Source organism: Oculina patagonica, chromosome 5, assembly GCF_052425735.1.
Source record: "Oculina patagonica isolate OP01 chromosome 5, crgOcupat, whole genome shotgun sequence".
NCBI lineage: Eukaryota > Metazoa > Cnidaria > Anthozoa > Scleractinia > Oculinidae > Oculina > Oculina patagonica.
The window spans coordinates 4,707,700-4,734,835 of NC_135762.1; the positions used below are offsets into that span (position 1 = coordinate 4,707,700).

The window sequence follows — 27,136 nt, forward strand, 5'->3', positions numbered from 1 at the left end:
AACAGCTAAAAGTGATAAATTTTGAAAGAACATTGAAAAATATCATAAAAACGAAGGACTACTTCTAAAACATTGTAAATTGGGCAAAACTTTATGAAAAACACGGTTGCCATAGCAGCGTCAAGGGTTGTGGACAAACAGTTGTCACATCAAAATGATCCCGAGAGTGCAATGAATAGCTAATGAATGTAGAGTGTTTCAGAGTGAAATACTTTTTAAATTTTAAAAATACCTTTTTTCCTCATTGGACGAATGAAACTAATGATAACTAATAATAAAATGTTATTTTACCGCGATGACCTCATCAGCACGAAGATGTTGTTATTAATAAGGGCCCTGGAAAATTAAAACAAAAGACTATGCCCCAAAAACTATAGTCTAAATTACAACAGTTAAAAAGCGTTTAAAATACTAAACTTAATAAAACCACAGAAAAGAAACCTAAAAAACTGACGACCTATAAATATCTAAGACATAGTGACAACAGAGTTGCACTCTTTAAATGGCTAGGACGACTTGGTAGAGTTTTGATCCGTTAAAGTAAAATGTTTTTTTCGCGGTTTCTGTTCTTACTATCGGGTGCGTTGTTCTCCACGTTATGGAACGTTTTGGAAGCCTTAAAGTAATCTTTAAAGAAGTTTGGTAGACACTCTTTGATGCATTTGAATGTTAAATTTTCGTTATGCATGTCGCGCCTAATTTGCAAGGGAAGACACTTTGAACTCTTCTTGGCGTCTAACTCCGTCGTCATTTAAACATTCTTTGCTGCCTTACTCTGTTCACCATTTAATTCATCACATGTTGTTTTCCCAGTGCTGCTCGCAATAATGCATTACCGGCACTACAAGAGACTATACACATTATTGGCTGCGTCGATAATAAATTGCATTTATTGTCACACCTAGGTATTTCTCATGTTGTGCACGATTGCTCATTTTGTCCCCGAAGAATGAATAAGTGGATCACTTAACAAAGTAGCTTACGAAATTCGCTGTTGAGTACCGAAGACCCAATGGGAATTTTTTGCACAGTTCCGGCCACGTTAAATCTACTTCCTCAGTTTTGATGCAATGAAACTGAAATTTTACATCAATATAGAACTCAACATTCTCTAAAAATTAACGTTTTCTTTTTTTCAATCTTCATCAGCTTGGCGGGAAATGAGATCTCAGAAGTGTAAATATTTTCAAAAATGTGTCGAACCAATCATAAGGTTATGGAACTTTGAATTTTTAATTCGTTCTATTTTAAGTAACAAAATGATGATGTTGATTGGCTCAACATATTTTGAGATTTTGAGATCCTCGTGATACGTTCTTTTAGAAACTGTCAATGAATAGATTATAATCCTGAAAAATTGGCGCCATATAAATGACGTCATTTTCCCGCCAAAATTGCTAATATTTGAGAAAAGGATAAGGTAACTTTTTAGAGAATGACGAGTTCTACGCTCATATGAAGTTTTAATTTCATTGCATCAAATCTGAGGAAGTAGTTTGAACGTGGTTTAGGTGTTGGAGTAGACGGATTTTTGTCTGTTAATGCATTGCTCTTGTCTGCAGTAACAATACTTCATAATCAGTCCTGCCCCTGTTGGATCCTGTTATCATAAAGTATGACGTCAGAACATGCATTCAATTTGTCACCAGCAAATTAATCTCAAGCGGAGCCATGAACCGGCGAACACGAGTCGTGTAAAGAAGCCGAAAAAACTGGAAAGCGTTCAGTGTACGAGCTTGCGTGATTTGCAAATCTTACATCTCCAAAGGCCTGACTAAACTAAGAAACCGTCATTGTTGCAGAAACATTGTTGCAGCGGCAGATGTTTCCCAGTTTAGCCGTGCGGGAAACATATGTTGCGGAAACAAATTTTACTTCTTGGAAACAAGGAAATGTTTTTGCCTCAAGTCAAAAACATTTATGCTTCCCGGACACAAATATTGCCTGCGAAACATTCGTTGCAGCGGCAGATGTTTCCCAGTTTAGCCGTGCGGGAAACATATGTTGCGGAAACAAATTTTACTTCTTGGAAACAAGGAAATGTTTTTGCCTCAAGTCAAAAACATTTATGCTTCCCGGACACAAATATTGCCTGCGAAACATTCGTTGCCCAGTTTAGCCACCATGGAAGCAATTTTGACTAGTTTATGCGCAGGTGTGACACTTTGTTCCGGAAACAGTCCCTGGAACATTGTTCTCCATTTAGCCATCCGGTAGCAAAACATTATCCTGCTTCTTTTCTTTTTTTAAGGGAGCTGTGGCGGACTACGGGGGAAGGAAAAATATGACTAGTTTTTCTTTAGATTGGTTGAATATTTAACTAGCGAAATACAACTGCCATAAACCTCTATTCTTCGAAAAAATCCGAAATTAATAAAAGCTAAACAATCAGATGTTTTTTAAACTGAAATGAGTTCTGGTGCGCGCACATATACAATGTGTTTTACCTTCATTTACAATCTGTCAGATCTCATATTTTAATTACATTTTTCATTTGATCATTTTTAGATTTCTTTAACTCTTTCATGGTTTTAATTCTGATTGCTTTTAGAATAAAATCGGATTACACCGTGTTTACTTTTGGTGGAATATATCCATCTTTCAAAATGATTTATAGCAGGGTCTGTTTCATGTCATATTCTCCTGATAATGCCACAGATTCATGGTATGACGTATTTTCATTTCTAATGTTTCTTTTTATATCTATTTTTATTGTTATTTTTTCCTTCAGTGCTTTTTATCTCTTCGTTTTCAGCATGGCGCATTTCTCAACGTGAGTCTGTTTCTGATTAAAATTCAGAAACTGTTAACCACGGGGATGATATAAATTGCTGTTTAGTAAACACTCTTGCTAGAACCGAGTGTTCTGTATGATAACCACCATATTTTTAGTATCACAAACAACAATCGAACAAATTAACACTTTTGCAAGTCACCGATGCTCTCAGAGTATCAACCAATTTACAATGGACCACCCAGTCAAATTTAACACATTTGAAGAAACTGAAAAACAAAACTCTAAACAAGAAAACAATTTATTTAAAAGATAAGAAACACAGCGTGGAGTTGAAACAAAAATTAATTTTGCGAACTCTTGTGGTATATCTTCAAAACACCTGGAAAATTCGTGGCTAAGTTATCTTTGAATAATGTTTTATGCAGGTGCCAGCTTCACCTAAGGCATCGAAACAAGTGGACCTTAATCTCTTGTTTGTAAATTCGCTTAGAGGTATGCCGCAAAAATTTTAATTTAAATCACTTAATTTAGAAGCAAAGTTGTGGAAACGGAATCGCATTTAGATCACTATTCTTTCAATAGAAAGAACGGGTCGAGCAGATGTAGATCAACAAACACAATTGTTAAGCAGTGGGGGTATTTATTCGTGATGTTATCAAGTTTTGATGAATTTCTTGTGCTTTGTGTGCGCTGAAGATTGATAAAGGAACTCCTTGAATTCATAGTTGAACTTTTTGTCAGGCTCACGTGAAAGGAAAAATTTCCATGAGAAAAATTCAAGAACGTTGAAGAAGTACAGGCGTCTATCTTGTCGTCTATCTTGTCGTAGGAGAAAACACGTAAGTTTTGCAATTTCTTTCAACACATTTCGTGTTAAGCATAGTTAATCTAAGTGTGTGTATGTGCGTGTGCTCTCTTTTTCTTCCACTCGCCTTTAACTGAAAATGTCAATCCACAACTGAATGTGAAAAAGTAGAAGGTAAAAAAACAATGAAATTTCTCCAGGATATCCATTGAATGCTATGCTAAATCTTCATTCGCGAAGTATTTTTCCAGAAATGCCAGGCAATTTGCTTATTTTTCGCAAATGAAAACTTCTCTGTGCTCGTTTATAGAATCTTGCAAATTCAAATAAGGTTATGCATATATATTTTCTAGCTTTATGGCTTAGAACATGTAGGAAGCGAGACACATGTGTTTGCGAAATAACGATAAATAAGAGAGTTTGATATATACCTGGTGACAAATAGGCGGTATTAACAGAATGACGGACTGGTCGGAATAAAAATAGAGATTTTAGGTTCTGTTCTAACCGCGACATAATCTTAAACTTGCACCGATGCACAAAGTCCAAAATATTTCTGTATCTCAGTTTTTACTTTGTTAGCTGCACGTACAGCAAAGCAATAACGAACACAGTTCGCCGATTATTAAGAATTTATTTAAAGAAGAAAATTAAAAACCTCGATGTCAACTGCGGTACGAAACTTGATGAAGGATCTACCCGTTTTTAATTTAGATTTATTAGTATTTAAGCTACAACTGTCCAAAAAGTCGGACATAAGGCTTAAATATAATAAAATGTGAGCTCTAAAAGAGCGCATACAATCACCTGCATCTCCAACAGTTATAATCACTCTTCACGCGAAACTCCTTCACTTAATTTCACATTTCTTAGCTTCCTTCTTAACTTATGTTTGTTTACTTTCAAAAGATTATTTTGTATTAAATTGCTAGATTTCATTTAGGCATACTAGCGGTCTTATAAGGTAGGCAAAGAAATACAAACGCTGGATTTTTGTAGGCAAATAAGGCTACGGTAAATTTTAATTTTGGTTTTGGGGTGTGGTCGAAGTCTTGTTCTATGAACTGCTTATTTTTATGTTCTCCAAAAACATATCGTTATAGCATTGTTCAGGATTTTTCAATTTATCTGAGTTTTTATGTTTTGAATTTCCAACCTAGTTGAAAACAATGATCAGTTAGTCTTTCGAAACCAAAACAGCAATAAACCATTGCATTTTTAAATAAGCAAGAAATAGATGAATGCAGCTATACAGCTTGCTGAGAAATAAATAATTAAGTTTACGGAAACACAACGCATTTTCATTGTAACAAAGTCGGTGGCGAACATTGTAAAAAGCATGTTCCCTCAATAGTTTACCGGAGGACATAATTAGATTTGCAGCTATTTATCAACTGGTCACTGATTTCATTAGCACAATATGACCAGATTTCTTATTCTGATACAAAAGATAGTTTTACTTCGCAGTTATTCTGTTAGTCTTTTGTAGACTCCTGTTAAAAGCCGCAAGGGTCCCATTGTTGAAGTTCTTTGTTTGAAGGTACATCGCGCTCAGCGGTTCCATTTCGAAAGCAGGCGATCTTCCTTGTTTTAATCTAAAACTGCATGTCGCATTTAATTTAACGAAAATTAGAACCGGCCTACATTTCACACAGAAAACTTTAATCCAAAAAAATAATTAAAGGTTCGAATTCTACGCTTCGCAAGCGTATATGCAACTTTACTTCTTAAAATTAATTAGTTCCAAGTTTTACGTTTCCAATTTCTTGGCTCTATGGATTTCAAAGTGAATTAAAAAATGCATGAAATGAATAGAGTTTTCTCGTAAGTTCCACGCTGCGGGTTTTCCTTCGTTAAGAAACATTTCATTGTGCTTTTGTCATGTTACTAAGGTGCATGTATAAAAGATGAAAACTTCAAACGGTACCTTAGCACACTGGTACACTATTTGAACGGTCTGCGAATGCATAACATAATTGAGTGGGCCGGCGAAAGTTAAAATTTGCTCTACATTGGGCTTCGTGTGGCTAAGGCGAACCACATTCTCGGGCCACATTGTTTATAGACGATAATCGTTTAACTGTTTTGAGAACCCTGATTTTGGCGTTGATAGTTGCCAGTCTGTAACAAGCGCGGAAATCGACGACGTCACTGGAGTTTACCAGAACATTAATACATTGTCGGAAAGCAACCAATCAAAATGCATGTAGCAACTTGTTTACCCTATGAAAAGTGTACAGATTATTAAAATTGTGCGCTTAAGTAAGATTGAATCGAACATGCTTATCGTCTCAAGTCTTTCTTCTCTGAAATGATTACAGTAAAACGTATACTGCATCAATGTCACCGAGTCAAATGGTGAACATAGTGGGAAAGATGAGAATTTTTTTAAGTCCCCTTCTTCACGCTGTGAATAAAACATGAATCTCGATGAAACAAACTTGAAAACGACGTGTAAATTATGTTGCACCATGGGGGCTTGGCTGATTGATTGAATCTTTTGTAACTGAGGAAGAATCTCGTTCAGAAATTAAATAAGGCAGCTAAATTTTATAACAAAGCAGTCATTTCGCTATTTTAAACCGAGAGGGCTTACTGCATCTTATTGAGTATGCAAATTGAGTCCGAAAGGCATCAGTCAACTATTCCATCGTTATTTCAAGTAAACCGACGGCCCAAACTGACATGGCCACCAACACAAACATAACACTGGCTTAACTGGGAAAGGTAAGCCTTGTTCATTCCACTTCAACCATAGTTTACTTTTGGAAGAATTTATTACAATTATAATTTTAGGCAACTATAAACAATGACCGATCAGTGCAAGGATATCAGTGTTGTTTTCACACGATTCTCGACGCAGGTGCAGGCGAAATTCTACAGCTCCTCGGGTAAACTTTCAGTTGAATACTTCTTTTTCTTTTACAGAGATGATTAGTGTAACTAGATCTGTTACACATATTATTGCTGTACAGTGGGAAAATTAGATCGGATCGGTGAGAAGCTTTAGCCGGTCAATTTGGCGAATCTTGTCTTCTAGGTGATCAGCACAAAAGTGGGAAAACAGTGGTTTGTCGTAATGAGATAACGCCAAGATGCAATGAAGGCCTCTTTAAACCTGCAGTTGACTTTAGGGCTTAGCAAGTTATTTTGTGAACACAGATTTGCTTGATACAAGGACCAAGCTAGGCGGTAAAAAGAGATTAGGGGACTCAGTGTTTTTTAAACCAATTCGTAGAGTGTGACTCATGTGATAGTTAACGTTTTAATGTATGTAGCTATAGCTTGAGATGAAGTAGCGACCGTAGTGATCTCCAAATATTTAAGCGAGCTTGTTAATTTTTGGATACACTTTTCGAATTTCATGATCATATATTATTCTTTCGATATTTTTGAAATATTTTGAATTACACGTTCTAAGAAACAGCTGGATGACTTGTGCAGGGATTTGTATTTTGAATAAGTGTAGGTGTGGACAAAATAATCAAATATGCTTATTTTTGATAACAAAAATGAAGATAGTTTTTATGCCACTGGAAATAAAAAAAATGAACTAGTTTTCTAAATTCTAACATACTACCACAAGATAATTTAATGAAATGCGAAAGATTTTTATTTTTGAAGGCGTATATTTTGCGAATCATTCAATTTGAATAAAAAAGCCAAAACATGTATATTCAATAGGACAAAATAACAACATTTCAAGGTTATTTTAAAATATGCCTTCGGGGGAAAATTTCATTGCTACGCCTCTGATTCATTCGCCAAAATAATCAAGCACCTCACAGATACTATGAGAAAAAAATAAAATTGAGAAATGAACTACAATGTACTTTTATCAAATTGAAAACCGACTTGCAATTGTCTGATAAATCCAAGTGTGATCTGTGTGATGCAGATTATGTGGGCTATTCGTGTCGACACATGCACCAGCGCATCGAAGAACATAAAGGATCGGCTATCGGTGGGCCGTCGCATGAAAGAACAACATAGAAAAGAAGCCAGACAACATCGAGAAGAAGAGAGTTAAACGCTAAAAACATAGGCAATTCAAGTGGAGAATAACTTAGAAACAGTTTTTATCACAACATCCATCATATTGTGACAGTTATTGACAGGTCTCTTCAAATTTTATTTCATTTAAGAGTGTACCTAGACGCCTTAACGGAAATACATAATATGTATATATAAGGTAAAGTGAAAGTTGTCAGGCATTTTGGTGACTAAAGAAATCAGTGCGAAATTGTTAGATTTGAGTTTCAAACTTTGGTACTATCATATCTAAAACAAAATTGTATGCAAATTTTGCCAAGGTCGACAGATGAAAACAGAATATTTATAACGCATTGTTTTAACGTGTCTTTATTTGTTATGTGATGTTCGACGTGTAAAATGTTCATAACATTGTTTTGTTAAAGGACCCTAGCTGGTCATTTTCCTCACCATGAAAATTATGAAAATTGTTTGGTGAGGCGAAATATTAGTGCAGTGTTGTAAGGGGTGTGACGTACTGGAAGTCTTTTTAATTGCCTTTAACGGTTTCTCAGGAATCTCTTTTATATATACGAGCTCTGCGTACAATACAATACCAAAACTCTCGTTTGTAAACAAAAACAAAGGTGTGGCTGACTAGGGTCCTTTAAAAAACTGGAATAGAGTCTTATTTTGAGTATTTTTATGCTACTGTGATTTTCTCAAAAGAAGCAATTTCAATTTATGAAGACTCAAATTTGTTTTCTTTCGCTGAATCCAATATAATTTCATCAAAAGCACTTCCTTTGCTTCACTGGTGAAAACATTTACACACAACATACTACAGCTGATACTATAGTCGAAAAATATTCAAATATGTTAATGAATAAAATATTTCTGTCAAAGAGAATCACCAGTAATTGAAAAAGTAAGAAATTTTTGACCGATACGTTAATTAACAGAGATGTGAATTAGCAACTTTCTTATACTTTTTTGTAGTAAAACCCGCTAATACGATTTTCAGTTTTAATACCATTTCATTGATTCATATGTAATTCATATGTAAATTAATTTGGATTTTTAACATGACACTCAACTTGTGTACTCTTCTCAAGTGAAATGTCGGTGTAATATATATATTCTTGCTGAAATAGGTCTAGCTGGAGCCACTTTTTCGCTATTTTGTCGATTTTGTTTTGGAAGACTGTGGTGTTTTTTTTGTCAATAGTGGTATAAAAAAAACCAAAACTCTGACAAACTGATTATTAGCTTGTTATTTAATTCTTTTATTAGCGTCTCACCTAAATATTTTCCTAATTCTTTGAAAACCTCAAATCACGCAACACCGAAAACGTATACAAAAATACTCCTAAACCTAAGCTGTTTATTCGGGTGTAATAACATATTTACAAACACGAGTAGTAGGTATACGGTATTGACCTTGTTCTTGCTCAGATATGAACAAATAAGTTCCATATTAACTTTCTTATGCGGCCTAAGTCCAGCCTAGGTCTGGTGATAACATTAAAAGCTATTTAGCTTTGTCATTTGCTTGGTCTGCGTCAATTCGAAATCCATTTCTAGGCGTCTCGCTGGTGACTATCACAATTTCCACCGGAACTTTACATTACTTAAAAATGATGGAAATGATAACATTTTAGCGTGTAGTACTTATTTTATCTACTGAAACTGATCAAGCACTTAAAAACTCTTCTGTTGATATTTGACCGGTTTAGTCCTCACTGTAAATTATACGCGTTTCTTTAAATGTTTGTATTTCATACGATCACAGTAAACCAGATCTGACATGTTATTGAGCAATAATCTTATGCACACATGTGTACGTGTATGCGTTATTAGATTTTCTGTTTTGCCGCAAAATAATTATGCCACTTTTAGAAGTAAAACATCAGCGATTGTCTGTAATTGAAAAATATTTCATTTGCTTATGTGAAATAATCCTTTCCTTCGTTTAAAAGGGTAATTTGAAAACGCGGAACTGTGAACATACAAGAACATTAACCAAGATAGCAAGTCAACAAAGTTTGGTCGGGTTGATACCGTGTTGTCTCTAAGGCTTCAGGTGAGTGAACAAACACCTTTACCATAACAAATTTATTCAGTTAGAATGTAAAAGAATTGCTTAAAGTGAAAAACAACAAAAACAGTTTGGATGCAGGGGACCTGGCCGACGAATAAAACTTCTTGGCTTGTCTGTTGCCGGATCTCTTGTTCAAGAAATGCTCGTACCAGACGTCACTCTAAGTGCTAATAAAACCACACTGATTGCAGGACCGAAGAAAATGGACAGTTTGTAGTAATTATATGAAAAAAGAACGGCAAAAACAATAACGATATTGACTTTAATGCCGTGCCCAGTACACCTCGATAATTCTCCGAGTAATTCTCGCTACTCATTTTTACCTAACATTTTTTTTGTCTAACCTATATATATTCGTTTGACCTGGAGGGATTAAATGTAAGGTTAGCAGTGTATTCATTATTTCCCATTTAAGAATAAATTGCAAATGTCAGTCCGCTGATAGTGGGAGTTGGCTCATTTCAAAAACAGTTGACCTGACACGGTTGTCGTATAACCGTAATTTTCACGAATGAAAATACGTGTTAACGGGATAAAATACATCACACATCCGTATTAGAGAAGTGTGCAAAATTCTTTTGTTTTAAGCCGATTTCGTTTAACAACTTCTAACCAAAATCCCCAAACTAAAGCATAAACAATGTGTACTAAATTATGTATGGAACGAGGTCCTGAGAAAATGTTACAAACATGTATACCCAAGATACATGGATACTGACCAATGTATGTCTATACTCCTCGAGATTTTGGATTGGTTTTTACTTCAGGGTTCTTAAAATCCTAGTAGTACCGCTATCATGAGTGAATAAAAATGCTATGAAAGGGAACTTTTCCTCTTAATTCTTCCTGGGAGTAATAATATTGACCCCAGCAAGAAAAATTAACGAAATAGAAAGAAGCAAAGAAAACTATTTTGGCCCAGCTCAGTGGCATTTGAACCAGCGACACCTTGAAGTTATTTTTCCTTACCCTACCGACTGAGTTTTGAGATTTGAGGCCAAGCGGAAGAAAAGATGGTTGTTCGTGGCAAACAAATTAAAGATGAAAAGGAAATAAAAAAAAGTCTCATAGGACTCATGCATGATATCAGTGAAAAAAGTGATCGTATTAAGTGCTTCAAGCTTAAGAGTGCCTGGGGATCAAAATCAGGCTTCTTAATTCCTACTGAGAACTGAGAGTTCCTCAGCTGGAGAGTTCAAGAAATGAAACGCACAACATTGCGAGGAAAAGATTTGTTTTTTTGAGGGGGGGGGGGGGGGAGGTGATGGGGGTGTCTATATATATGTCTATACGAGGTGCATTCTGATACAGTGTTTCCTTGATTTTGGATGACTCATACTAACTTGCGTACAAGCCACCCTTAATGGAAATCTTGCTTAAACAATCCTTTATCCTGGCAAAGCCTTTCATCTGTGTTCATTCAAAGAAAACCGATGAAGGAAATTGAAAGGCTTTATTGTCTTCCTGTTATAAAAATTTACTCCAGCACTTTACATTTGGAAAAAGCCTAAAAGCCTTAAAAGCCTCCCATCCAATTATATATTAAAAAGAGAGGCAAATCACTTTAAGACACATTCGTCAAAGCGAAACTTTAAAGAAACGATTGCTAGCACGTCGCTAAGGAGTTTGTGTATAGGCCTGCAACGGTTCTTATAACATTTCTTGCGGGCGAGTTCTCCCCACAATGGCCTATACGGGAAGGCTCCGCTCGAAAGGCACTTTTTTAAATACCTATAATGACGATATTTTAGATTGTTTTTGCATTTGAATATCGAAAAAATTTGGAAGAGATTATGTTTATATGCGTAAATAAAATTTTTTCCAAGGTTTCTGTGTGACCTTAAAGGGCTTTGTCCTATTTTTATTAGGTTGTGCTATCCTCAAAGGACTTTGATTTATATATGTTCACATCTTTCTGTTAACAATCGTTGATTGTACAAATCGTATAGAAACAGCATCATTTGTAAAAACTTTTCGATAACATTTTGGCTTACAAACGAAGTTGTAATAAACTTTTCTTTAAATTGTTCTTTTAATAAACACAAAAGAAGCATTTTATTAAATCTTGACTGTTAACTATGTGATAACATCTTACTAATTGTTCTGCGATAGCAAAAAAACCCCTTAATTACCGGCAGGTTTTGGATCACCAAACGTCCTTGAACTTAAGAAAAACCGGCGTCTTTGTGTCTAGTGCCTCATATTGGCATTTACATTGGAATTTACAGTCGAACCTTTTTGAGGTAAGCTTTCGTGTTTTCTGCAGTCATTTTCGACCGAACTGAGTTACGTCGAAATGACTTCACATTGTATAACCTTAATGACTTGTAGTTTAACTATGGACCTGATCTGCAACTGACCAGAAATAGTATTTTTGTCTCTTGGAATACGTCAGAGATCAAAATCATGAATTTGAAGACAGTTATAACAATGCATTTGAGTTCACTATTGGCTAAGTTGTATGCCTTGCGTACATTTTTCTTTTAAGAAATACATATTCTCGGCATTTGCTCCAAGAGCATGACATGCTCATAAAAATAGCTTAGTTTGTTGACAGAAAAATATTATTTTGCATTTCCAATCACAAAATGCGTTGGAAAGTAAATAAAATAAATCTTAGGCAAGTGGGTGTTAATCCGTGTCGGTTTAGAATAAAAACGGTTATGTTAACTTTCCCACGACGAAACCAAAGGCTGAAATATGTTACCTTATTTACATGTGCTTGATAACGATCCAACTGCCGATTGTTGTACGAGTCAATCGGAATAAATTAATTATTTTGCACTAATCACACATCACACAAAACACACATCTTATGGTGGGTGACACTTTTTCTGTGTAGCATACTAAATAGGCGGTCGGCGTTTTTTTCTTCTTAGAGACAATATTTACCATCAGTGGGCTGACTTGATAGAATGAGACTGATGTATAAAGCCGCTAATCAATTGGCAGTATCAACAACACTTATATCTTGGGTCCATCTATATTGAAAATTTACCAAGCTAAAGAAAAGCGTAAAATGAAACAAACGCATGGAAAAGTTTGCGCTAGTGCATGCTACAGTCCTGGTGGTACCAGGTAGGAGTTATATCTTTAACATACCTAGAATGCAAGTTATAGCGTACTGTATTTTTTGTAGCTTTTGAAACACGTGTTCCTTTGGCCATGGGAGACCAGCTCATTACCTACTTTGTATATATTTACATGGCAGAGTTTAGTATATTTTATTAAGTTTTAACGTCTTTCATGGATCTGAATGACCATACCACAAATTCATTACAAACAAGTATGACTCCGAGACATAACTTTGAAACGAGGCGAGATTCATTTTATTCAGCCTACCAGTTTTTTAAAAACCCGTATCGCAATGTGTTTTAATTTTCTTCAACTTATTCTCCATCCTTACCTTCTCTTGTATTTGGTGTGTTATTGAAATGTTCCTTCACTGTTTTAAGAGGTTATTTTTACATTTCACTCAAATTGGTGGTCATTTCCTTATGTCTCAGTATTTTGGCTAAAAGCCATGACACACTTTCTATAATCCCCAGCCGGACAAACAAGAACTAGATATAGAGTCGACGAGAGTTCGAAAGAGTTGAAGGATGAATGTTGCTCAAGTGTTTTTCTTCGGCTCTCAGCGAGCGTGGGACAAGCGGAAGGGCGGGAAACTCTCGAGTCGAACCCTTAAGAAAAAATGTTAGCAGGTTTGAATTCAATAAGCTCAAGTGCACGGATTCGACGAGAGTCAGCGAGAGCGCAAGAGTTTAAGAGGAAATCCGCCAGGACTTCGAGTACTTATTGGACAAAATTATGTACCAAAACTATTTACACCTGATTGCAAGCTTTTGTGTTACTGCTTCAAATATCTTATCAAAAGAAATCTTTTCTAACAACACCACACATCGAAAACACATTTTGAAGTTCCGCTGAATTCCACTGAATCGCTTAAAAGATGTAAGCTTTTGCCCATAGCTTGTGAACTTTAAATATCATTTTCTCAGACTCTGATAAGAAATTGTTGTACCAGAATAATTTCCACCTTATTGCAAACTTTTTTGTTACTGCTTCAAATATCTTATTAAAAGAAATCTTTTCTAACAACACCACACATCGAAAACACGTTTTGAAGTTCCGCTGAATTCCACTGAATCGCTTAAGACGAATTTACAAAATGGCTACACGTGAGATTTTGCCCATACCTTGTAAACTTTGAAATTCATTTTCTCAGACTCTGATAAGAAATTGTTGTTGGTGTTATCACGGATAATTACTTACATCTTTACCTTTTATTAGGGGTAGGAAATAACGCAATAGGATTTAAATTATTCTGGAAATTGATTTTTGTCCAACTTTAATAAATATTACTCGACTTCCTAGTGGATTCTGTCTTAAGGCTAAAGTAAGGGAAGCGGAAATTTTGAAGTTGCTGTCGACCTCCGCAGATTCTATGGACACGCGAGCGAGAATGATTATTAATTACACAAAATTATGGTGAAAAAGAGTAAGACTTTGCTATAGCAACTAGTGTAACTTGATCCATCTGAACTTGGTTTCAGATGGATTTCGGGTCAGAAAACAGTGTTTGAGGAGAATATTATAAAAAGTCGCCCCTCAGTTTTTCTTAATTTCTGCGAATTAGAAAGAAGCCATAACTATCATCAAACCGGCTTAATATCTGATAGTATTTTGAAAGTCAGATTTTGGTCACAAAGGTAGAGGAAATGGATTAATCTTTTTCTTTTTCTTGAAAAAACAGGTTTTTCCAGTGTTCAGTTTGCAAGGCCTTTGACATTCGAGGTTAATTTTTTTTATAGCAAAACGACCGTACACAGGTTGATTAAATAGTTTGTTTAATCAGCAAACTTATTTACTTTCGAAATGCTTCAGAACAAAAGACTATATAATATATAAATCGGCGAAATAAAAAGATGACTATTTTTGAGTCATTAATGGTGACACTACGTAAATAAGCCCAGAAATACTGAAAAATTAAACATAAACTTGTTAAGAATCTTAACTCGTGGAGAGCTACACAGTTGGCTATTACATAGTCCGTGTAGGAGTTAAACTCGGGACTATCAGTATAGTGGCAGGATTGTGGAGAATTTGGACCTGGGGTCTTACAGATTTCAATCTAGTGCGCGCCTTAAGCCACTCGGCCACACAGCCCTGTAAGTGTCGCTTACTTCGCTAATGCGGTCAGTACAGCTGTCTGTCAGTATTATTGTACAACTGAGAGGGTTTTCCTCGAATGTCAGAGCTGTTTACCGACAGGGAGGTACCGGCCCACGAACGTGACCCAGGATTTGAATAGCAGCCAATAAAGATGTCAAATCGATTGGTAGCGTTGTACGAGTACTTTGATGTTATAGCCATTCTGGCCTACATTGGGTTACGTGCAGCGTGTGGGATTGAAAATAAGTTGACTAGACTAGAACAAGATAATTTTGTGCATCGAAAAATTCCTTTGATTTCATGGCTTGTTTGAAGAGGTAGCATCTGAATTAGCCACTTACTGCGGTTAGCGTGTAGGTTGGTAAGGACTGACGAGGAATAAGCCACTTAGGAAAGAGGAACAACTCTACAAGGAACCCACGTGTAAGTAGCGTAATACTTTTTGAGGAGACTGTAGCGTTCTCTAGTGTTTTATGTTTAAGGAGCGCCAAAATTTGAGCATTTGTTTCGGGCAAAAGTTGAAAACAACCTAAACTCAGTGAAGGTCAAATATATTCATGAGGCACAAGACGTGGAGCATGTCGTTAGGCTTGAGAGACGTCATGTTGTGTTTATAGATTTATCAATTCAGTGAATGTTAACGAGTTCGAGATTCATTTTGTTAAATTGAATCTATTCTCCAATTTATGCCGCGGGGAAGGAAGGAATTGAACAAATACACGAAGAACCGTTACTAAAGGTAACTACATGGTAGCTTCGATGTGGTTCTAGATGCTTTAAGGCATTTCTAAAGACTGATGATTATTTTACTTCACGGAGTGACTGTGTAAACTGAATGACAAGCCAAAAGGAAACCTGCCACCCAAAGTAAGCAACTTCAATGTTCCTGTATTTTTCATTTGTAAACAAAGAACGGTGAAGCGAAGCAATGTTGACTTCTACAATTTTAACACTGAGATAACCTTAATAATATAATGTTGACGGTAAAACTTTTTTTTTGACTAAAGGGGTCTAAAAGTAGTGGCAACTGACGCATAACCCTGGCCTTTGCAAAATGTGTGAAATGCCAGACAACGGCAGTCGCGTAATCAAACTCGCAATCTGGCTTCACTTTGTTCTTAAAATAGAGCTGTACTCCCAGTCTTGATAAAAATATTCACAATAAATGTTTTATCCAATCTCCCTTTAAATTATTCCCACTTGCATATCGAGTTTATTCTTATTCGCTTATCTATTCATTCACTTGCCTAACTAGTCTTTTATAATTTATTTATTATTCACGATCATTTCAGTATCACTACTGATATTAAGAGAATTCATGTACCTTAAAATGTGCGGTACGTAAAATATTTTCCTCTTGAATCCAGGCATGAAAAGGGTTAAAAATATCAAATGGGGTGTTGATGTATTACAATTGACTTGTCCTCCTATACAGTTGTTAACACCTAAAAACATCGTCAATCATGCATTTCTTACCAGTGAAAAAGATGTAGTAACCATAGTAAATCGTAACTACTAAATTTTCTTGACGTCGATATTTTTTCCTTTTGAAGAAAAACAAGTTTGTATTAAAAAAAGTGATGAATTATATTATTTAACCAAATTGCAGACCGCGAGCAAAAGTGACTTCTCAGTAGTTTTCTTTTAGAACAAAATGTCAGATTGCCAGAAAAAAATAAAAATAGCTTGGGAAGCGCGATTTAATTTGTTTACCTGCTGGATATTTTATCGAGTTTTTTCAGGTCTTGAGTGAACACGAAAAACGCTAGACTGTTCACAGCCCTCTATTTTTTCGTGTTTTCTCGATCGATGAGCGCGCGGTGAGAACAGCGTGAGAACTGGCCGCCAGCGCAAAACGGGAGGTTGAAAAATCGAGAGGCTGTGGACAGTCTAGAAAAACGCCTGCACTGTAAATTCTGTCGAGCTCTTTTCATGTAATCTACGCCATTACTTGTTTGCTTCCGTTTTATTCTTCATAAAGTTTGTTGTTTGTTTTCAGAGTGTTCTCAGAATCGTCTCAAAAAATAATTGTCAGTTATTAACACTTTGGAATGAATTTATCCTCGCAGTGTTTAGCAATTTAAACAATTGCCTAATTTAAACTTAAAAAAATTCAAGGCTACAACGAAATTTGAACCCATTTGGATTTTGCCTTTTTTGACCTGATTCTTTCGTTCAAACTAGCTGATTGCATCTGCGTTTGGAAACCGCATCTTTCTGTCTCTTAATTTCCTCAGTATTTGGGCGAGCCACTCGTGTGATGCTGGGCTATATTCTTTGATCCCCACTCAGTAATCAGCATTGTATTTTTCCTGTGATATGTATACAAAATCTAGCTGATAGTTCACGAGAATTGAAGAAATCACTTTAAAAATTATGTTTATGTTTACTCAATTTTTTTAGTGAGCAGGTACTATAACATATATGTTAAGAATTTGACTATTGACAATGAAGTAAAAAGGAAATCCAAAGCATTCTAATTACTCTATCTCTTGAAATTTTGCTGAGGTCAGCCACTAAAACCGTGCTCCTTAATTGTGACATTTAAGTCAAATTAGTTCATCGGATACATTTTAAATGCATAGATATCGAACAAATTTACTTTACTTAAGGACTTTTTAAAACACGTTAGACTAAATATAATTGCACAAAATTTGCTTTAACAGTACTTTAAGTGAGATTCTATTGGTAAAAAAAAAAAAAAGATTCTATTGGTGTAGATAACATCTCCCGGCAGGGGGGCATGACAGGATACGTGGTCTAAATAACGACAAAAGTTGCAAAAACATTTCTGACTTAATCCTCAAACAACATTCAGTAAGTGGGGAAATTGAATGTAAATTAACACGCCTTACAATTTAGACGAGTGTCTGATGATGCGAAGAGAAAAAAGAAGGCGGTAATTATAGACTCTCGACCAATTCCAAAGTACACAAATTTCGTTAATCGTTTTGCACGCAATAGTATATTGTCGTTTTGTCACAATCACTTAACGAAATACGCGAATAAAAATCGTGCCTTATTGTTTTCCATCCATTTCTGTTTTTTTTTCTTGCATTAAAAGAAACCCGGCCCCTACGGTCGATTTCCGTTTACGAAAATCTAAAATGCACACTGCCGGTAGTAAAAACTTATCCGGGAACGTCAGTAATGGGCTCCTGGCACCAGCGTCAAATACAAATACTTTTAATGTACTTTTACGTAAATAAAAGCAAAATAACAAAAACAAAGGGCATCTAAAAACTAAACATTATTGTTGGTTATATACCCTTTATCAGAAGTCCGGCATACAAGAGTGTAATTTTAGGCTCCAAATTTCTTTCAAGTCGAAGCTCTCCTACGTTTTTCCTTCGTTAGGAGACGTCTGCACGTGGGATAAAATAATCGTAGCCAATTTATCTACAACAAATATTTGCATTTTCACTAATGTGCCTCACAGTAGGGGGTGATAACTCAAGCTGTGAACAACATCATTGTCAACCCTCGCTTTGTTTTTAAACCGGAGTTAATGGAACGTTTTAGATCCCGGCGCTCTGCACGATGGAGCCATTGGTCTAGATTATTTGACGCAAACACTATATTGGCGGCATAGTAAGAGGAAGTCACTGGCCAGATTTATTTCAAGTCAGGAGACATCTCTAACCTACTTGCTATTTTGAAAAACAACTGAAAAGGTGAAAATGTTTCCCACCTTGCATCGTCGCAGAGCTTATAGTACGGCTTCATGAAGGTAATTCAAGTAACAGACCATTAATAATATTGGCTTTTTGAGGCTTAATCGAGTCTCTTATGGATCAAGCGTTTTTTATAATTTAGCTTCTGGGAACGTTCGTTGGGCCGCAATTGAGTGATCACCCAGGTATAGCCCTGGCCACCTGCAAATGTTTTCATAACAGTTCCTGTTTTTGTACCGTAGCTCCTTAAAATTTTAACATTTAGTAAGCTCCGGTATATGTAGTCGCTGTGCATAGATTGAAATAAAAAGACAACTTATCCTTTTCGATAAAAGCGTTGAGACGGAGAATATGTGAATAATTCGCTTCATGCACTTGAATTGATAAAAACCCGAGGGAAGCTATATAAGACGCCCCCCAAAAAATAAAATGTTTGCTATTTCTGGCATTTATGTTTTCTGATTTAAAAACAAAGAAAAGTAAGACAGTTAGACGTTTTGTGTTTTGCTTCTTTCTCGGAGCTTATAATTACACGCCTTGTCGACCTTGATCTTTATTTTTGCCATAAGCTAAGGCTAATTGCAGATATAAGGCGTTGAAGTGGAATAATTCTTATATGACGACTTATCGAATACCGGTTTAAAATTGCAAAAAAATAGGGATTCAATTTTCAACTGATTTTCTAAGCCAAAAATTAACAGTTCTCTGTAGCAGGAGCGATTGAGCCTGGAAATTCACGAAGAATTCGATAAAAACTCTACCAGTGTGTTTCAATGTTCCATCTTTCAAAAAACGAACGTGTCGTAATGTATGCATTGAATTCGGGATTTTTTTTCTCCGGAAGGCACATCCCACTAGGGAAAAAAATTTTAAGCGACTGAGGAATAAAAATCACCAGGGATGTTTTTAGACTACGGAGGTCAAAATTTCACCAGAGAGGGCAAATGTTAAGAACACACTTATTCTGGGAAAAAACAAAAAATAAAAAGTAATTGACTTCGATAACACCTCAGGTGATGGAATAATTAGTTTAACATACAAGATTTAGAGTTGTTTACAGATGTTTAACAATAGAGCTACCCGTTGCTTTAAAAGGATATAAGTACAAGAGAAAACACGAAAATGCAAATAAACACACTGTCACCAGTTTCACTTCAAAAACTCAAGAGTCTAAAGACATATGAAAACTACGACTAGTGGTCCAATTTTGTTACAAATCGCTATGCCATTGTACTAAAGCGATAAACAAGTGATATTTTTGTGATGCCATCAGGAACTTTAGATCTGAACTTGAAAAAATCAGGCTGATTTTTACAAATTTTGTCCTCGTGGACTAGAAACACACCTAAAAATGAATATGGCTCCCTCCTCCCTTCAACAACAATTTACTTTATATCTTCATCTTGATGTACTAGGTGCATTTCATGAACAAGAAGACCAATTCACCAATTTTAGTACTTTTTACCGAAAAGCATTAAAATCCCCGGGACAGTGTCCTTTTAATAAACAACAATAAAATGGAAGTTTTCGGTGTGCTGCTAAAGGACAAACCACTCTATAGATTGATTGTGATCGAGAGCTCTGATTAAACGTTTTAATTTGTAATTCGAAAAGTTAGGTATATCTCACTTCTCTTATATTTTTGGCTCCAGGTTAAAAAGCAAGATTAGATTAAAAAGTAAGGTTAAAAATGACTAATTGAATTATCTCCCTGCTTACTTATGAACATGTTCACGTTTTATTTCTTGCAGGTAGTTTCGTTGATTGAAGCCACTCTACAGACTTTCCTATTGTAACTTCGCTCACTTTGTTTTGCGCCATGACCTCGACACCAAGCGCCTACAAATTCCCGCCAACAGTAAACGCATCGATGTTCCACCCAAAATTTAATGACACACAGGTCACGCCAACTAATCAAACGACAGCAGGCGGCGGTAGCAGCAGCCACGTCTTTGAAGCGATTCTTGTCAGTCTAATGGCGTTTGTTATAATAGCTGGTTTGATAGGCAACGTCATGGTAATTGCTACAATCGCATCGAGGAGAAGCATGTGGACTCCTTGTAATCTATTTATCACCAACATCGCCATAGCGGATCTACTAGTGGCGATTATCTTGACTCCGCTTCGAATGGCGGAGTTGTTCATCGGTTGGCCGCTTGGGGAATTCTTGTGTCGATTTTTTGGACCACTACAGGATGTGATCGTGTGTATTTCAGCTGTCACTCACACGGTGATAGCTTTAGAAAGGCACCGTGGAATTGTGACACCGTTCAAGCCCAAACTCTCACTGCGCAGGGCCAAGATAACCATAGCTATCATCGCCATCGCATGCTACCTGGTAATAGGTTTACCGCTGGCATTAGTTCTGAAGCAGGTGGAGTCGAAGAAGGGTGTTAAATATTGTCGTGCTAGATGGCCCGTAAACACGAGCCGGATAATTTACGAAGTGTACCTTGTTGCAGTTTTCATTTTTGTGCCTCTGGTCACGCAGACTGCAACGTACGTCAAGGTTATCGCAACGATAAAGAAGGAAGATGCTTCGGCGCAAACAATTTCACGTAGTGGCACTGTTGAGCAGAGGAGGAATCAAATCCGGAAGAAGGCTCATTTGGTTAAAATGTTAATCATACTAGTCGTTGTTTTTCAAGTGTGTTTCATTCCACGAGGGATCTTTATCCTGGTCAAAGAATTCACCAGTGCGAGTTATAAAGCAACACACAACTACAGCCTTACCATCATTAATTTCGTATCAATCATCTTATTTTATTTAAAACACGTTTTAAACCCGTTTATCCTCTTCGCGATGAGTGCAGAGTTTAAAAAGAACTGTTTCCCTTGCCGGACGGTTTGCTTTAAAAATTTGGACTTTGTCAGTAGCGTGAGCCGTTACATTTCACAGAACTCTAGATCACCCAACAGTGACACATTAGAAGAAGAAAAGGAACTCAAGAAATTGTGTGACGTTAGCTCGCCAGATATGCATCGTGGGGAAAAGGAAAAAGAAAGTAGTGTGTAGCGTATGGTAACAACCTTTATTTGGCTAGTTCGACATGGTATCTTCTTGGTTACATTTCTTACACAAGACCATGGTAAAGCTAAATTAGTGGTTAGCTGAATATAAATACTTGTACAGTCAACTCTCTCTCCGCTTAACGGACACCTCTATATGACGGACACCTGCTGTTGGTCCCGTCCCTGCCGTTTTTCAGTCATTTTACTGTAACTAGACTCCCTATAAGACGGACATCTCTCTAAGACGAACAGTTGGAGCCGGTCCCGACGGTGTCCGTCTTAGAGAGAGTTGACTGTATAACTATTTGTACAGTCAACTCTCTCTTAACGGACACCTCTATAAGACGGACAGTTTGAGCCGGTCCCGACGGTGTCCTTCTTAGAGAGGCGGTTGACTATGAAGTATGGCCGAACGCTGGTAATGGACTGGCTTTGTAACGGGAGGTATAAAGCGCAAACACTTTATAACTTGCAATGCATCAGTATTACAACATGCAATTTGAAAGAAACTTTGCCCTTATTATTGGGCCTTTAAAAACTAGCGAGTACATAAATTAGCAGTTTTTCATTGCATCGTAAAGTTGGTACTAAAAATAGTAACCTTCAGGTATCGTGGCATAGCTTTAATAAGAATGCAGTTGTTTACTCTTTTAGTTTAGTGTCTTTTTAACTGCATGCATTGAACGAATGCTACGGTACAAATGAGGCAAAGATGATTTTAAATCTGTAAATACAAAATTCTAAGTGAACTTAGTAGATTATGATAGCATGATGCATAGGTGCATGCGAATTTAAGTCTTGGTAAATTGCCACTTCGATTTAACGGAACTTACATCGGCACACACAGCCGGAAGTAGTTCCCGATGGCTTTATGGTAAACTGTGATAAGTATAAGCGAGTACTGGAAACATGTCGCTGACGAGAAACCGATAGTCGTAAACAGTACAAAAAGCTAATAATACCCAATTTCCTCTACGAGACACGCCTGCAGGGAATCATGGTAGTTGTGTTAAGCGTTGCCAAGTCCAGGACATGTTCTGCTGAATACATGCTAACCGCCGACCGGTTAGCTCAGTTGGTAGAGCGACGGACTACGGTGCGGGAGGTCTCGGGTTCGAGTCCCAGACCGGACCAACACTCAGGGTCTTAAAATAACTGAGGAGAATATGCTGCCTTTGCAATAACATCTGCAATTGGTTAGATATTCTAGTCTTCTCGGATAAGGACGATAAACCGTAGGCCCCGTCTCCTGCATCTTCAGTGTTATGGTCAGCAGGGGACGTAAAAGATCCCACACACTTATCGAAAAGAGTAGGGCATGGAGTTACTGTGAAATGCTCGGAGATATTAGCTGTATAAGCTACTCTTCAAATCCGAGGGTAAACAAAGTGATGATGATGATGATGATGATGATGATGATGATGATGCTACTACCATATTTCCCTGCAGGTACGTATCATAGAGGGAATGGGGCATTGATACCGATCTGGTGGAGTGGCAGCGTCTGAAGCGTTATTACTAGGCAACAATTATAAAATAAAATATATAGACTGATACTACGTAGAGTACTTAAAGCGACAACGGCATGATAGAGCACAGACTGAAAGCTAAAAAATACAACCGTGGGCCGGTGTTTCAAACTACAGTTGAACCCCTATTAAGCGGCCAGTTACTAAAGTCCCGAAAATATTGTTAGTATAATACTGTAGATATAACCCCTTTTAAGCGGCCACCTTTCTGCCGTCCCGATGAGCGTCCTTCTATTGTTTTTACCTCTATTTAGCGGCCAATAAGAATGTAATATACGATATTTAAATTAATTTCCAACAAGCTCAGACCGTGACGGCCGATAAAATCATTCAAACACAGGTTTATTGTCGTCTTCCTGTGATTCCGTTATTCCTTTTCACCTTATATTGTATTGAAATAATGTAACCTTTTCAAAAGACATTATGCTTATTTCTGACAAACCCCTATTAAGCGGCCAACCTCTATTAAGCGGCCAGTTGCCATTTCCCCGAGGGTGGCCGCTTAATAGGGGTTCAACTGTAGCAGCATTTTCGCCGGTTCACGGTCCCTTGCTACAGTGGTTCACTAAACAATTATCAGCTGCAAGTAAACACCAATCAGAATGAACGTTCTCTTGGATATCTATCTTTACACGGTTTTTCAGACCATTTTACTGGTGGTTTTACGGGGAGGGGCCAGGAAGTTTCGGTGAAGCACAAGATACGAGACTCGAGCGCAACTGAATCTCCCGTTTCGCGCTGTAATAAAAAAAACAAATGTGAAAGAAAAAAAACTTTTCAGTGCCTGACTTATGCAGCAGGTGAACGTCTTTCTTGCATGGGTAAGAATTGAATTTTTGTTTCTCAGGTCAGTAGGGAACAATTAAATGAAAATACCTACACACAGTTTGCGACTGATTAATAATATATAAAAGCTAAGAGATTCCTTTGGGAATCGTTGAATCTGGTACTGATGGGGATACTCAGGGAACCTTATAACTCATGTTCTGGTACCGCATATAGGGTGTTTCGTGTCAAACGTTTTTAATTGCGGCATATCATAGTACGTCAGGGTACATGTTCTTCATCTGCAAATAAACAGGAAACAGATTCACGAAGTTCTCCATGTTTTGTATTGTTTCTTCGAAATTCGAAATAGGATTTTGCGTTCAAACGACACCAAGCACCCATCTTAACCAGAGAGTGCTTCGCAAATCTGGGCTCAGAACTAGTTGTCAGATAGTTGACTTGTTATCGATGTCAGAATTGACAGTAGTGAGATTAATTTTTCCTGGAAAGTGGATTCTGGTAACTTATAGGCTTTTCATTCTGAAAATTTCCCACAACTATCCTCGCTAGTAGTGCCCTATGGTCACTTTTCTTCGGAAATCCCCCCTCAGGTAATTTGCATCGTTTTAGTTTAAAACAAAGGAGCGAGATTAAGAACTAGAAAAAAATGTTGTGTCACGATTGCATAGCTTTAGGAAAAGGTAAAGCTATTAAGACGGTTTGAACAAATGCTATCCAATTTTGAGCATGTGTCTAAGGCCCAGTTTTAAACGCCAAACTTTTCATCGAGCCGAAATTGACGCAAATAAGAGCCAAACTTATTGCAAATGAGGAAAAGTTGTTTGTTTTTGCTCATTTACATTAGTTTCGACTCATGAAAAGCCGTACGGCGTTTAACCCGGGCCCAATCAACCGTGTGGGTGCAAGGTGGGGATCTTCGTCTTTTATATCATTCATTTACTCTTTTGCATCAAATACTAAATAGAGCGAAAATAATGTACTTTACTACAGGAAATTAACATTTCGCATATCTATTAACTTGAATTAAAAACAACGATTGGTAGGTCAAAGTTATTTAAAATAAAAGAAAATTATTGTGGCACAAAGCCTATAACATGTACACATATGTTTTGATTAGTCAGCACCTCCTCAATCGCTTGCGCACGTGCATGAGATAACTAACTTGCGCGCTCCTTCGCTCGCCACCTAACTCACTGCACTATTTTACTACCTTTATCCATTATTGACTTGCCCTGACATGATCACTTCAAGATGCCACTCTTTTGTAAGTGTTTTCCAGCGTTAAACTTTCTTTACGTTGGCCATATGTCGGTGTTCCCACGCATAAGCACAGAACAGGAGAAGAACCTCCTTGCCTGTTTTGAAAATCAGGATAACGTCGTGGCTTTATGTAGAAACTCTCCATTCCGGATGAACCGCAGAACTGAGAACAATGTAGAGCGCCTAATTTGTGTGCAAACTAATAAACGACGGCTGCAATTCTGGACAAATCTGTTGAGACATTTGGCTAATTTTCCACTAATTTAGGTATTTCATTTTATTTATTTTGTTGTGAAAACAGAGCTGGGTGAATTGCAAGCCTCACAAAAAATCTTTGAGCAGGGGCAGGGGGAGCGTTTCAGCTAGTTTTGTCCGGGACTGTAGCTAACTATCTAGCGGTCCGAGTCATTGTGTTGTGTTCTTGGACAAGACACTTAACTATCTTAGTGCCTCTCTCTTCCCAGGTGCATAAATCGGTACTCGGGCTGGCGAACTGTTGAGACAACCTGCCAGTGATGTTACTGATGTAGGTAATAACCTGCGCTGGCCTATAGCATTCAAATCCAGCCGCTTTATGCTCTAGAAACTGAAGTTACGCATTTGCAATTGCGGCCTGATGGGCTACAAGGCTCCGAAAAGGCTTTACGATTTCCTAACATTTTAATGATCAGTGTTTTGTACAATTAGAACCTTTATAAAAAAGAGGTTGGACAAATAAAGACAAGGTATTTTATTCCATGCAAGCTATTATTTTCCATAACTTAAATATTAAAATCTCTTTTAATATCAGATTATTTTTATCGCTTACGCCATTAAAAAAGAAATTAAACTACACCCATGTCACGGTAAGTCATAAAAATTCTAAATTCAAAAATTTTGATCTTACCAGGCTGTTTTTTAGGATTTTTTTGACATCAGTGTCACTGGTTGGAGACAAAGTGTTTTGAAATTTGAGACAGCCCAATTCAACGTGATCTGAAATGTTACTCAACCAGTATTTTTGCCATTTTAAATACCTCTAGATATACTATTCAGAGTTTAAAATGTTAACTAAAACATTCCAAAGTGAAAACTCGTCTCATCTTGGTGGTGAAATCTGTTTTTCTTCTTGCAGACTTTTCTGGCCCCATATCGGTGTACCACTGTCTGTATTTTCAATATGGCGGACGCATACTAAGTTCTGTAATTTTCCGAATATTGTTTTCATCATAATCTGGTTCACTAAACACGGCAGAGTTTAAATTTGGGAGGTTTATTCCTTTTATCTACTCTAAAACCACGTTTGATGATGTTTTAAATGCAAGAGAAACGATCGGGTTATTTTGGTGAAAACGAGATAATAGGTTTCAACACATGCACTTGTGGAATCAGCTGGACCGTCACAAGGTTCTTTTTCCACGATATTGCTTTTTCAAAGATGTTTCACAATATCATCTACCTCTCACCTGTGTAAATATTTCAGATGCTGTGAGTGGCATTTAATGCCTTTTAATAACTTCCGCAAGGTACCCTGAATGGCCTCCTACTATACGAGTAAACTTCAATGTGTAGGAGTTATTCTATAGAGTTAAATAATATATTCATCATGGGCAATGTTTATAACAGGACACCTGTCCTTCTCTGTTTTCTGTTTTGGCTAATATTTTCTTTTCTAGTTTAAAAAGCACAACGGTGTCATATTTGTTTGATAGAAAATGCTGAGTATTGCATCTATCTGTTAGTAAGTCGACACTTGCTTTTAGCGTCTGTATTTTCATCTTGATTTCTTGCCTAATACTCGGTAAAAACCCTAATTTCCATATCGTGTATAATTTTTGTAAATAGTGTGAAATAAAAAAAATCTGAAATCTGAAGATTTTGGATAGGCTGCAAAATTTCTTTTACTTTATGGATCTCGTTCTCTTTGTTTTGTCTCACAATACTAATAACTGTCAAATACGTAGCTAGCCTTGCCATCGCGAGTCTCGATTCCTAACAATTCCGTGCTGTAAAGTCTTTAACTTTACCAAAGAAACCCCAACTTTGCACTGAGCCAATCATTTGCACATCACACAAAAACGGCAACTGCCGCGGAATTCTGCA

At 36.8% G+C, this 27,136-nt stretch overlaps 1 protein-coding gene across 4 annotated transcripts in view; it reads left to right on the forward strand.

Moving 5' to 3' along the window:
* LOC144653880 (QRFP-like peptide receptor) overlaps positions 1-24,102 on the forward strand; it is a 46,665-nt gene extending 22,563 nt beyond the window's left edge. The window contains exons 1-4 of one of the 4 annotated variants that reach the window (XM_078514002.1): positions 3,185-3,229; positions 3,479-3,576; positions 9,494-9,597; positions 20,216-24,102. In XM_078514002.1, coding sequence (XP_078370128.1) covers positions 20,284-21,480 — 1,197 coding nt within the window. In that variant the 5' untranslated portion in view covers positions 3,185-3,229; positions 3,479-3,576; positions 9,494-9,597; positions 20,216-20,283 and the 3' untranslated portion in view covers positions 21,481-24,102. Of the gene's footprint in view, positions 1-3,184; positions 3,230-3,478; positions 3,577-6,139; positions 6,270-9,493; positions 9,598-18,079; positions 18,521-20,215 lie in introns of those variants that run through there. The other 3 variants (XM_078514004.1, XM_078514003.1, XM_078514005.1) reach the window with 3 other exon arrangements.
* Positions 24,103-27,136: the final 3,034 nt, after the last annotated feature.